This window comes from Rissa tridactyla, chromosome 6 (assembly GCF_028500815.1).
Source record: "Rissa tridactyla isolate bRisTri1 chromosome 6, bRisTri1.patW.cur.20221130, whole genome shotgun sequence".
Taxonomy (NCBI): domain Eukaryota; kingdom Metazoa; phylum Chordata; class Aves; order Charadriiformes; family Laridae; genus Rissa; species Rissa tridactyla.
The window spans coordinates 64,207,396-64,221,123 of record NC_071471.1 but is presented as its reverse complement, the minus strand read 5'-3'; the positions used below and the strand labels follow the sequence as shown (position 1 = coordinate 64,221,123).

Below are 13,728 nucleotides of genomic sequence, written 5' to 3'. Positions count from 1 at the left end.
GGAAGAGATGTCATCCAGAGGGACCGTGACAGGCTTGAGAGGTGGGCCAATGCAAACCTCACGAAGTTCAACCAGGCCAAGTGCAAGGTCCTGCACCTGGGTCATGGTAGTCCCAGGCACAAATACAGGTTGGGTGGAGAACGGCTTGAGAGCAGCCCTGAGGAGAAGGACTTGGGGGTGCTGGTGGATGAGAAGCTCAACATGAGCAGGCAATGTGCACTTGCAGCCCAGAAAGCCAACCGCATCCTGGGCTGCATCAAAAGAAGTGTGGCCAGCAGGTCAAGGGAGGTGATTCTGCCCCTCTACTCTGCTCTGGTGAGACCCCACTTGGAGTATTGCATCCAGCTCTGGGGTCCTCAGCACAAGAAGGACATGGACCTGTTGGAACGGATCCAGCGGAGGGCCACAAAGATGATCGGGGGCTGTGGAGCACCTCTGCTGTGAGGACAGGCTGAGAGAGTGGGGGTTGTTCAGCCTGGAGAAGAGAAGGCTCCAGGGAGACCTTATAGCCCCTTCCAGTACCTAAAGGGGGCTTACAGGAAGGATGGGGAGGGACTCTATCAGGGAGTGTAATGATAGGACAAGGGATCACAGTTTCAAACTGAAAGAGGGTAGATTTACATTGGATATCAGGAAAAAATTCTTTACTGTGTGGGTGGTGAGGCACTGGGATAGGTTGCCCAGGGAAGTTGTGGATGCCCCATCCCTGGAATTGTTCAAGACCAGGCTGGATGGGGCTTTGAGCAGCCTGGTCTAGTGGGAGGTGTCCCTGTCCATGGCAGGGTGGTTGGAACTAGATGATCTTTAAGGTCCCTTCCAACCCAAACCATTCTGTGATTCCCTGTGATTCTGTGATATTGTCAAAACTTTTAACTTTAAATCAAGGCTTTAAAAAGCATGGCCTGATCTGTGGTTAAAGGGTGACTGAGGAAAAATTGGTCCTCCAAACTCTATGAGAAATTATAATTGTGCAACCTTCAAATTGCCACAGAAGAATTATTGGGATGCAAGTTGTTTTCCAAGGTGGCTAAGAGTTATTTACAATTAGAGATTTCTTGACCTTGACTTCAGTGATAATATTTGCCTCTCTTCACTTCCAATTCGCTGTTCCGCGTAGCTTGCTCTTTAGGTCCAGCTATGCTTGACAGTGTATTTCTGTGTAAGTCCAATGAAAATTTGTTTGTTTCTTTTAAAAATTAAAATATAATAATGATAAAAGTCCCCCTCATTCTGCCTTGCTTTACCTGTTTCAGGGCAGAAGCTTGCTGGTGTTGTCTTTACTGTGTTTTATAGGGACTGGAACACTAACAAAAGTAGTGTAAAAACAGTATTACTCCTGTGACTCAAAGAGGTTGTGGCAGCTTCAGACTTTATCTAGACATGTGTTGCTTACTAATGGCCATCAGGATCGAAAGGAACTTTTTGGTGACTTAATTATGCATCATCAAGTCAGGCTGCAATTAGCTCTGCTCACGGAGCTAACCTTGCACAGAGCAGAGTTAGTACACTCACATAAAACTCTCCCTGCGCATGAGTTGCATAACCACGTTCATTAGGACTAAAGCAGGTAGAGGTGATTTCCCTTTCGTAAGTTATATGGGGTGAGCAGAGAATGTGAAATAAAGATATAATTGCTAGTAAATTTTCCAAGCAATCCAAATGGGAGCGGGTAAAGTCATATGCAGTGTGCTTAGGGTTAATACAGCTGTATCAGCTCCGAGCCCCCGGCCTGTGCTGTGATCAGGGCTCTCTGCTATTGGCTGAGAGCAGGGGAGGGAGGCAAAGGAAGAAAATCCAATGCTTAATTTAGGCAGTGACGAATGGGTTGCTGTGCAGGATGCTTCACTCCTGGATGTCTGGGGTGATGCAGATGCTAGAAAGGGAAATGCATTTTCTCATTGCATCTTTACAAGCATGGTGTCATGGGTGGCAGCTCACCCTGGGCTACATCTTTTAGTGAGGCTACTTAAGATGCTTGGGAGGTGGAGGTCTTAATCATATGCTTATCATAGTGCCATGGTACTTTTCCTTGTCCTGTCCCCCTACTTTTCCATGCTTTTGGGCTGGCTGACTCCACATCACAGTCCTTTTGTCCAGGCATTGGCACTTGCTTTTGTGTCTGGACACATCAAATATGACATCCTTCTGGGCTATTTTATTCCAGAGCTGTAGCTTAAATATGTTAGGATTTATCTTCAGAGTGGGCAGGCCTATACATAGTATGTGAAGTCACAACAGGTATGTTTAAGCATCTCTGGCAGAGAATCGTGTGAGAAGCTTTCGCTTGGCTAAACAACGGTGCTGTCATCTAATGCTGTTATGAGAGAGAGTGAATACAATTTTTTATACGCAACGTCTGAGCAAGTGGACATTGATTGTCGAGGCTGCAGCTGCTGGTGTCACAGGCGGCACAGGGAGGCTGCACTGTGATTTGGGTAACTATCTGTCCAGTGCTCTCAGATAAAATCTTTTTCCCTGCTTAGGATGGATTTTGGGGGGAATACATTGTTTTCCTGGCATTCCTGGATAACCTTATAATGATTGGGTCCTTATTTAAGTCATACTGCAGTGCTTTTATTGCGAAATGGCTGTCATACAGCTGAAGATTCTGGGGATGGACACGACACATATGAAGTTACTTCCCATTTCTTATGAGAATCAGTGCCACGGAATGTTTCTACTCTTAAGTCTTGCTTCAGCTCAAGTGTAATTTCACATAGTGTTTTTTGTGGTATACTTTTCCTTAGACCATATGTGCATATAGGAACTGTACCGGTCATTCTCCATTTTACCAAATACACTACATGCACTTTCCTCCTCCTCCTCTTTGTTATACTGGCACAGCTGAATGTGTGGATGTCCAAGGAATATGAGTAGAGAAGAATCTGGGTTATATGACAAAAAGAAAGCACAAGAAAGCTCAAGGTCAAGGGGTGCAGTCTGTTAGACCCAGGTATGAAAACAGAGAGAACCACGGTGGGAATCATTACACAAAATTTTGGGAAGGATTTTCAGATTTTTTTAGTACAAGTCTGCTCTGGCATATGGTTGCAGATCTCATGGCCCCTTTATTTGCGGTGTGCTGGTTATAGGTTGTGCTGATGCAGATTGTGCTTAGTGTGATCCTGAGATCCTGCCTGCATATGCTGTGTGCTGATGATATTCAGCCGAAGGCTTTAATGTGCCTCATGCAGGCCTGAGATCATAAATAGCTTTTATTTGTAGAATTCAGATGAACAAATGGTCTTTTCTTAGCCCAGCCCAGCCTTATTTGCTTTCTATTTTAGGAGATAATGATAATTGCTAGCTTTTCATGTATATACCCGACTGTTTTGCCAGAGTTAAAATCAGGTTTAGTTAAAAGCCGTCTCAGCCTATTAAGACAGTACTGGGCTATTAGTTTACTTTGGTTCTAGACATTCAGCATATCAGTGATATTAGCAGAATGGAAATAAGGGTGTTAATTTACTCTTGCAAAACACTTCAAGGAATCCAGAACGAGTAAGTAGATGTATTGTTGCTATAGAATAATAAAAGAATGTTATCAACCCCTTGTATCAAACGTGAGCATAAGAGTAAGTGCAGCAACACCACCTTTGGCTTACAAGAAGCAATTAAATAGGCAGGGAAACTTCATGGATCCCTACTTTCTCCATGTAACTGGTTTTGGCACCAATAAAGATACTGGACTTTTGTGTAAGGCAGTTTTTCTATTCTGACTGCTTCAGAAACCCAGTTAGAAGCAAAACTAAGTGCTTTAAAAATCTCTTCCTTGATTCAGTATCTGAGAAATTTCAGCTTCCTGAAAGCTTCTTCGATAAAGCTGAAAAAAACTCATGGGAAACACAGCAGATTTTTTGAGGGATTACTGTAACAGGGAATATATCACAGTTTGGCAGGACCCCAGGTCAGGGATGTGGAAGCTGGCGCAGGAGGGGGAAGCAGCAGCGTTAGGAAGCTGAAAAATGGGTGCTCTTGAAAGCTGCAGTTCAGCACCCACTGAGGCTGGAGGAAAAATCCCATTTGTTGTCACAATTGAAAGGCAAATTTGCATGGTTTCAGGTTTAGCATAAGAAAACACAGACGGGAAGGGACTTCAAGAGATGGTCTAGTATCCTCCCACAACCAAAGGCAAGATCAGCATCCCAGAGCCATCCTGACAGATGTTTGCTTGTCCCCTCCTCAGCTTCATGCTGGGAATTCCAGAGCCTCCCTCAGTGATCTGTTCCAGCCTTTGCTGTTGTTCCGGAGTGGCATGGAGCCTTGAGCTGGCACGGAAGAGCAGAGGGATCTGTTACATGCTGTCAGTCCTTGTCATTTCGTGATTTCAATTTGTAACATTTGTCCTCTAGAGCAAAGTCCTAGTATTAGGACATCTCAGGGCTGCTTTTCAAGTCCAAGTTGTGTCAACAGTCCATGACTTGCATTTTATCACAAGATACCATGGTGCTTAGTCCCTTTTTTTCTTTAGGGATTTTAGAAGGGGAAGAATGCTGACAGGTAGAGGGTTGTGCTGCAAATGGTGACTTGGATAGCAGGAATGCATGGCATTCCTTTTGGGGCTCTCTTGGTCCATTATCCAGCAAACAAACGACAGGCCCTTTCGTGTGAAAAGGAGTGACTCCCTCATAATCAGTTGTGATAAACTTGGGCTCACCCTTTTGCAAGGTGTAGTGTTGCCTGGGCTGTAAACCCACAAGGAGATGAAGGTTTTCAGGTTGTACCTGTTCAGTCAGCTTGAGCAGTGCAGCCAGGATGGTCTTTTCCCTGGGCTTTACTGCCCAGATTGTTCTGTTACTGTTGGTCTCAATTTGTTGCTATTTGTTGATGTTTCAGGCACGTGGAGAGGATGTTGCATTCACCAAAGGAACACTGAGTTTGGGGATAATAAAATATGGAAAATCCTTTGTTCCAGGCTGTCTCCTTTGTGGCTTCCATGTGTGCCTCAGCTGATGGACATTCCCTTTCTGCTTCACTGGTCTTCCAGGCCTTCTCTTCCCTCGGTCCCTCTGTCCCCTGAGGCTGGGCACAGAAGCTGTAGCACAATCCTTGCAGTTCAGTGCTGTCTGCCACATCAGTCTCTTCAGATCTTACCATGTGCTGAATTCCCCCTTACCAGGAAATCTCTTTGAGTGTTTTATGTTTGAATGGAGAGGAATGGGAGCTTGGGGCTGAGCCAAAGATTTCTGGTGTGACATAAGACGTTGTGGCATCCTCTGGGACAGAGGGCATTCAGGGCTCCTGGCTTCAGGTTCACACTGCCATCAAAGAGTCTTTCAGAATTGCAGTAAAAAGTGAGTGTCAACTACCAAGGTAGTACCAAAATCCCTGCGAAAGATTCCTTATGCCTATTACAGACACCAAGAACTACAGTTTCCAACACCTGCAGGTGGAGGACAATATGCCCTGCCATGCAGCCGACACTGCTGTCAAACTGCTGTCACCCTTGCCTTGGGCCCTCCCTGAAAAAAGGTCTCTCCCCCTGGTCCCGGCTGAGATGTGCCACCGCCCTTGAGTTGGGTGGACACTTTGGGCTTTGCTGCCACCCAACGGGGAAACGCAGCAATCCTGATGATGCTCACCCAGGCCTCCTTATTTAGCTTCATGTAAGCAGTCAAGATTTTGCTAAAAGGAAAATCTTGAAACAAACATTGATTGCTTTAGAAGACAGGAACTTTTCTGAGTGATAATTTAGGTAGCTCATTCCTAGCAAAATCTGAAGTTTGTACAGAGCTTGCCTGGCAGTCTTTGAATCATAAACAGCATGAAAACCAGAAGAGGTACTTTCCCTCTTCTGCTGAGTATGTCTATAATGATGAAGACTGAATCTTCATACAGGACTCAAGAATTGTCTGAGGAAAGGAAGACGTATCTCTGCATTGGTGTGTAATTCTCTCATTTGGTTACCAAGTGTAGCAATTGGTGGATGGTTAATGAGGATTAATGAAACAAGTAACATCAACAAGTGGATTTGTTTGTTTATTTGCAGATTGTGCTGGCTGTGGAAGAGACATAAAAAATGGACAAGCATTGCTGGCTCTGGATAAGCAGTGGCACCTGGGGTGCTTTAAGTGCAAGGCCTGTGGGAAGGTCCTAACTGGGGAATACATCAGCAAGTAAGTAACCTCTGCATCTCTTCTGCACTCTTGGCATGAGTTTGTGGTGCCAATGAAGAAGAGCTTGCAGTAAAGTTAGCCTTTTGAAATCCAGGTTTTACTACCTTTCTGTATACACCAAAATCTTTGTTCCCATTGAGAGCTGAGTTGGGAAAGGAAAGTAAACTGAAAAGAGCAACTGAAAACTGGTGTTTAATGATAGTAGTCTATATTTAATACCAATACAGAAGGGGATATATCTCAATGTTCCCACAAAGGATTAGGTGAATTCCTGCATGTCATTTCTGTGTTAGCCAGATAAAGCTTTGTGCCATTTTGCATCCAAACATGTGAAAAAAGTAAGAACCTGTCCATTTCTTGTCTTTGCTAGAGAATAGAGTAAATGTGATGCAGTGATTGACCTGACACTGTGTTTCTCATCCCCATACAAGAAACTAACAAAGAGAGTTTTGAGCAGAATGAAGTGTAGAGAAGGAGAATGGGGAAAAACAGTGTAATGATAAAATAGAGGGAATGAAGATAGATACAGTCTCCGTTCCCCCCATAAAGAGAAAAATCAGGGAAACAATGTATGTTTCACAAACCTGCCATTAAAGGGTTTATAATATTTAATAAAAAGTAGCATCTGCAATTTCTCAAAAGAAGTTCAGTGCCTGAGAAATACTCCTAAACTGACTAGTATTTCCACTTTTACTATATGGTCCTTGTTCATACTAAAAGACTACATAACCTTACACTTACAAGTTACTGCTTATACTCTTGCAGACTAACAAAGATTTTTTTTCTGAAGTCAACAAAAAATATATGCCTATGATAAAGACTCGGTTCTCCTCTCATCTCCCTGGACATAGTTCCACTGATTCCCTAGAATTGCACCACCTGTAGGTGGAGGGGGTCTGTTCTAAAGAATGAGGTACACTTCGGTGGTTTGTACTGGATGCCTTTTTTCAATGGGAATTTAAGGCATAATTCTAAGAGGCACTAATGAGAATTTTTTTTTTCTTATACTACAAAATATTTCCCTTGAATTCACTCCCATTTTGGTGTCACTGTGTGTAGGAGTTCCAGACTGAAGACAAGGGAAGAGTGTAAGTCATGCTGTAACCTGTTTCTGAAAAGGTGGTTTGTAATTTGTGGATTTTCTTTTTCAGAGATGGCGCTCCTTATTGTGAAAAGGATTATCAAGTTCTTTTTGGAGTCAAATGTGAAGCATGTCACCAGTTCATTACTGGGAAAGTCCTAGAGGTAGGTGTTTTGTAAACTAGAGTTTAAGAATTGGGCCATGCCCCATTATGTCTCATGCAGTTATGTCTGGCACTAGGCTGTATGGGTTGACTTCAGCTTCAGTGGTTTTTAATAATGCACTTCTGGAAAAAAAGCCTTTGCATAATAAAGTTTGTGGAAGAAATGGGGAACCACGAAGAACTTCAATTACAGGTGTATTTTGTGAACAAGAAACTGGATGTACTGGATGTTTTACAGTGAATAACAGAAAATAAACCTCAAAGTACTACAGAAGTAAAAGCAGCTGGAATTTGCTAGTTGAATGTGTATTACAGGTTCTCTTCTTTGTGTCCAGTCTACTACATATATAAGATGTGTCAACCCTCACGGTTACAGGTTTGACATAGAAGTGGTAACAGCTTGTGATTTTAGTTCTGGAGGTTTCTCTGGTTCAATATTCAGAATGTTAACCAGGATGGTAGCACTAAATGAGGGACTCAGAACATGTGTGGACACCTGGTCCCTTTGTCACTCCATCTACTGAAAGGAAGTACAGTTTTTTTAATTAGCCAGGCTCTTAGTCTGGCTCCTTTGCAATGTGTATCTAATTCCTTTGGAGACCCGTACAGATAATTAGTGAGAACAGTCTGAGTTTTCCCTTGAGTAGGAAGGCTGTGTCTCTGGCTTGAATCTAGTGGTCTACTACCATCTGCTTATCTGTTCCCGTCTACTGGTGACTACAGTTTAGTACTATGTATTGGTGACACCATAGTTGCATTCCAGTGCAGGAAGCACTGCAGGAGAGAAGTAATTGGATTTGTGAGCTTGGGAAGCATAAAATAATTCTAAAACTGTTTTAGATGCACATGATAAGCGCTCTAACATACAAGCAATGCAACCTATTCAGAGGCATGGAGATTAAAATGATAAAAGAGGAGGTTATTGAAGTCTGTGGAGAGCTGGGAAGAAATAAGATATTCCTATTTGCAGCCTTTTGTGTAGTGGATATGACTCTAGCAAGGTTGCACTCATGTTACTAGTGAGAAAGAAGCCTAGCTTTTTGAGAGGATCGTGAGCTGTATCTTTTCAGAATCGATTAAGTCAAGACTAAGGAAAGATTAGTTCAACTGAACTAGGATTTAGCTGTTCTTCATAATCTAAGCTAAAGTTTGTGTTATCAGAGACATTGTGTCCGAGGCAGAACCTTAATGCAGTCATTTTGGCCCCAAAGTTGGTTTCTTACTCCATAGTTCTTACTCTTCTGATGGATATTTATTATCAGAAGAAGAGACAACATTTCACTGAAGCAGTGAAACGTGTCCGGCCCCTTGCAAGGATCCACCTCTTCTAAGAGTCAAAATCATACCAAAAAAAAAAAATTTTTTTCCATTTGAACTAGCCCCTGCAGAATCAGAATATGTTGATCAATTAGAATCAGATCCTTTGAATGATCTTACCAATACATGGAAATATTAAGCATGCTAAGTTCTGGGTAAGACTAGAAATTTTGCTTGAATATTTGTGGCTTTCATTGATTATCAGAGGCATAACCTATAATAATACAGTAGAGGGCAGCAGTAGTTCTCAATATGTAACCAAGACCAAACTCCTCTAAAGCCTGTAGAAGTTGAATTACTCATATAGTGCCACTCTTTTGTGATCTGTTTAAATGACATTTGAAGGCTGACTGCTATCTGAAAGGTGTAGAATGGACGAGTCCTTGAACCTTTCACCAAAAAAAATTAGTACTGTGGCCGTTCAGACATTGGCTTAACTGCATTACAGTATACATTAGCAGCCTGGATAGTCTATCAGTAGAGTTCTGCAGGTATCATCTGGGAATGCAGATGCAGGAGAGACATTCAAGCACTGTCTGTCATTAAATGGCGCTTAAAAAGATTAGAAGATACAGGTGAGCAGCTAACATTCAATAGCTAACAATCAGAGCAATTTATCAGAAGTGTGGGCTGGTTTGGCTCCTTCTAGAACCCTTTTATGTTATTGGAGATGCACAGTTCCAATGCCTCTAAATTAGACTCAAGGAACTAATAAGTCAAAACTTATGATGAGAAGAATCATGTGTCAGCACATGTGTCCCTTTTGGGCAGAAAAGGTAGCCTAAAGGATGACATAAATCCTCTGGTGACAACGGAGATGAGAGAGCGGAAGCAGCCATGGGGCCATGGAAGATAATTCACAGAACAGGATGCCACAGTTCAGGGCAGGCAGCAGACCTATTTGAGGCAGGACAATTAACAATCTCCTTATCCGGTACAGGAAATCACCCACAACCTTTCAGTACACCTGAAGTTTTAATTTAGATAAAGCTTGAGATTCTCACAGGAAGATTACTGTTTTCTTTGTTACTTTGTTTTCTTTGGCAACGTTTCTTTGGCGAATTTGGGTATTTTTGATGATTTATATCATGTGGGTTGTCTCTTGTCCTGCTGCCTCTCTTGGGAAGGAAACCACATTCTTGGTGTGAAGCAGCACAACTATATGAATTGTCTAGGTAGAGGTTATGGCATCACTGACCAGCACAAGGTATACCTACTAACTTCTGGTGGGGAAAAAAAAAAACAACAAAACACTTTGTATTTTGCCTTTGTTAATAAAAATGGTGGTAGTAAATTCACTGATCAGTATCTTTCATTTTATTTGTCAATAAAATAGTTTGTTATGTCAGGAGCAGAGTATGCTGTTTCATCATCTTCATCCAAAGAAATGGTTAGAAGAGGCTGGAGGGAAGCATATAGTACATTGTATACAAACACTTCCCTCTAATGGATCAGAAGTGATTAGCAGCATGCCATGATAATGCTGCTTTATTTTCTGCTTATTGTATCTGGTCCAGTCTATAGAAAAACTGACGGGAAATGAAAGCATGAAACTTAGCTTTGGGTTCACAGAGGCCGATGATATCTATTTTTCCAGTAAGAGTTCAATTTTTTAATTTAAAGAGAAATGGAAATTATTTGCAACTTTGCAGGCTTGGAGCTCCTGCTCATTTTTGTCCCTCAGTATGGCTTAGCAGCCCTGAAAAATCAGGCATTCAGCCTTCTGCAGTGAGCAACCAGCAAGAGAGACAACCATGCCTCATGTGGACCTAAGAGTCCTCATCTCAGAAGCAGCGATGCTGGGCCCCTGGTAGGTGCCCTCAGCACAGCCTGTCAGAAAGGCCAAGGTTTGAGTACAAGCCTTGAGAGGATGGACTTCCACCAGATATTCTCTAGAGGAGATCCCTCTGCTCACTTTAGAAATACATTACTAGAAAACCAGCACTTATTTTACTAGTATCCACATATCATGGAAGAATGCTCTTTTTTCTAGGACAAAGATCTAACAACTTTCAGTAGCCATGAAACTATGCAATAAAAATACCATGTGCATTTAAGTCAGCTCAGATATTTCTCATGTATTATTTGGCACGTAACTTGCTGTGACAAATAGTCACAGATGATAGATGAATACATGCCAACACAATAATGTGGTAAGTATCCAATGTGCAATAGATATTGTAACTTTCTTGAGCATACCAGATACTTTAATACCTGAGTATTTCACAATGTTGTTGTCAAGGCAACAGAGATCAGTGTTCTTCCTTGGGTTTCTCCAGCAGAAAAGAATCTTTATTTTTGAAAAAATATTAATTTCCAATTAACTCTGGTGAAAAAAATGTTTTTATCAGGCAATAATCAGGACTTTCACATAGACTTTCCAGTAAGCTATTATTTTCATAGCTTCAAGGCTAGCCTATTGAAAGATGCTCATCTGCTTCTGATCCTGTGAATTTCTGCATAGACATGTAACTCCACAAACCTAAGTAAACTTGACATATTTAGCTATTTCAAGAATCATAAAATGGTTTTGGTTGGGAGGGACCTTAAAGATCATCTAGTTCCAACCCCCTGCCATGGACAGGGACACCTCCAGGTTGCTCGAAGCCCCATCCAACCTGTCCTTGAACACTTCCAGGGATAGGAAAGATGCTGGCCTAAATAATTTATGTCTAATGTGGTTATCATACACAATATAACTATTCCTCTAGGGCTTAATTCAAAATATGTTAAATCAATGAGAAGCTTTCCATTGACTTCAGAGAATGGTGGATCATGCCTATATCCATGTAATTAATCTCTGCTTATCCAAAGTGTTTTACAAACCTTCTCTAGTGGTACTCTTTTAGTTCTGCAGAAAGAAGACATCAGGGCAGAAACAGGTGGATAATTTGCATGATGTCATACAGAAAGCCCGAAAATAAGATTCAGGTCTTACGATTTTCACTTTTTTTGGCTTGTTATTGGTATGAACAGGATTGAATCTCATGATCTAGAGATCGAGATGCATGTGTCTACTATCAAATCCCTCAGCCATCTTGCTACTCTACCCATTTATTTTTATAATACTGCTTGCTTAATATTCATGTGCAAATAAAAAGCCACGGTGGGATTTCTCCTGGCTGCGCATAGCTCGAGTTCCTGTTCTGATGGGCTGCTGCCTGCCCTGTGTTTGTTTCCTGTGCACTGCTGAAACTTGCACCCCACCTTGTAAGTGGTGGCATAATGCCATTTTAACAGATGGACTTGAAAAGAGAAATGCCAGGGCAGCAGAAGGCTCCCTTGACTTCAGCCTGCAAGGTCAACTTCTAAATGTGTTTTGATATTGTAATTTATGCTGAGCTTCCCCTGATTTTAAAGAGGAGTAGTAATTTACAATGTGGTATTTAATGTGAAGGAGGTTTAGTACTTGTAGATGCTGTTACTGTAATGTCAGAATTTTAAGATGGCTCATCTGTGCTGCAGCTAACTCGGAGAGATGTCGATTCTGAGACACCTTGACGTCCGAAAGTAGAAATAAGTAACTATAATTATAGGGGGTAAAAGCCAAAAAAGCAGTGAAAGCTGCTATGGTTGTGTAAGGAAACTGTATCCATATTTAAGAGGCAAAAAATGTGAACGAGAGGAGCCTGTAAGTTTCTTCAAGTGTTGTTTTCAGAACTAGGTTTAGAAACATGTGCTGTGAGGGATTCATACGAGCTTCTGCTGATTCTTCACATGTGAATGAGTCTGTTCTAAATAAATAAATAACAAATAAATGACAGTAACAACATTGCTGGTTCCCATAGGAACTATAAATGATTTATTTGAACAACACCTGTTTATGTTGTCCAAGGATGTGCCTTCTGCCAGCGCTTAACCATGCAAGTGACTTTGCTCATATGAGTATTAGTATTCAGATTCTTCAGTTGATTGACTTTCAGGAAAACTCAATAGCCTACGTGTTTAAGTAATTTATTTTAAGGAGGTTTAGGCTCACAGCTCACATGAAAACATCACCCTTCTCTGCAAAGATCCATGGAGTATAGAGTTTAGTTAGGTACTTCAGTACGTTCATGCATCTGATCCTGTGTTCTTATACCCGTACGCTTTGTAGATTGAGAGTCTCTTAAAACAGATTGAGATTTATTTCAATTCCATTCAGAAATGTTAAATGAAAAGCTAACATTTATTGTTATGCTGAATGTAATGTTTAGCAAGGCTGTTTTCATAGTGGTTATGCAGGAAGTATCACAAAATGTGTCATTTACTGGATTTTAATGATGCAACCTGTACTGGTAATACAGGTTGAGGTGATGTAAAATTTTAAACACTTTTATAAATGAAGCAATTGATGAGTTGAACAAAGACTGGTGATGTGGTGGATCCAAACAGGTTTGGATTTGGTGGTATGTTAAAGTTATGATAAAATAACATCCCTGAAGAATGCATTACCAATCTGTTTTCATAGTACTAGACATCTGCTGTTTTGGGTGTCTCACAGGCTTGGGAGAGACTTTGCTCTTAACCAGTATCTCCCAGTCCCTGTTGTCATCTTCACACACCATAAAAATGCAGGGGAAAAGGCTACAGAGCACATGAGAAGAAGCTGTGGAGTTCGGTGCATGCTTTGTTAGTGCTGTGATTTGCTTTGTTTGTGTCTAATTTTACTGCTGTTACAATAAATGGGAAAACATGAACATGTTGCCTGAATGTCCCAGGTAAATGGTAAGAAAAAGCAGAAGCGTGTGCTGTGATCGTTTGCCCTCTTAGTCAGACAGGTATATTCTGCAGTCCACAGCATTTTTTTTGATTACGGAAAATACCCGTCAAGATAATCAGATAGGGTCAGTGCACAGGGCCCACTGTAAATTCATCAGATGTTCATAGAGTGTGTCTGAAGCATCATCTCACGCAAAATGTGCAAATAAGCTAAAGGGATACACATACCAGCATGAAAAGTGGTCCCAGCACTCTGCCTGCTGTAATCTGGACTACAGTACAATCTCACTGTAGCTCTTTCTGACAAAACTAGACTAACACCCAGGAGGCTGTATAAATTCTTCAGAAGC

General features: G+C 41.6%; 1 protein-coding gene across 28 annotated transcripts in view; it reads left to right on the top strand.

The window, feature by feature from the left end:
* Positions 1-13,728, top strand: part of ABLIM1 (actin binding LIM protein 1) — a 225,983-nt gene that overhangs the window by 141,289 nt on the left and 70,966 nt on the right. For all 28 annotated transcript variants that reach the window (XM_054205891.1, XM_054205890.1, XM_054205889.1 and 25 more), the window contains 2 exons: positions 5,990-6,116; positions 7,268-7,361. In XM_054205891.1, coding sequence (XP_054061866.1) covers positions 5,990-6,116; positions 7,268-7,361 — 221 coding nt within the window. The remainder of the gene's footprint in view (positions 1-5,989; positions 6,117-7,267; positions 7,362-13,728) is intronic.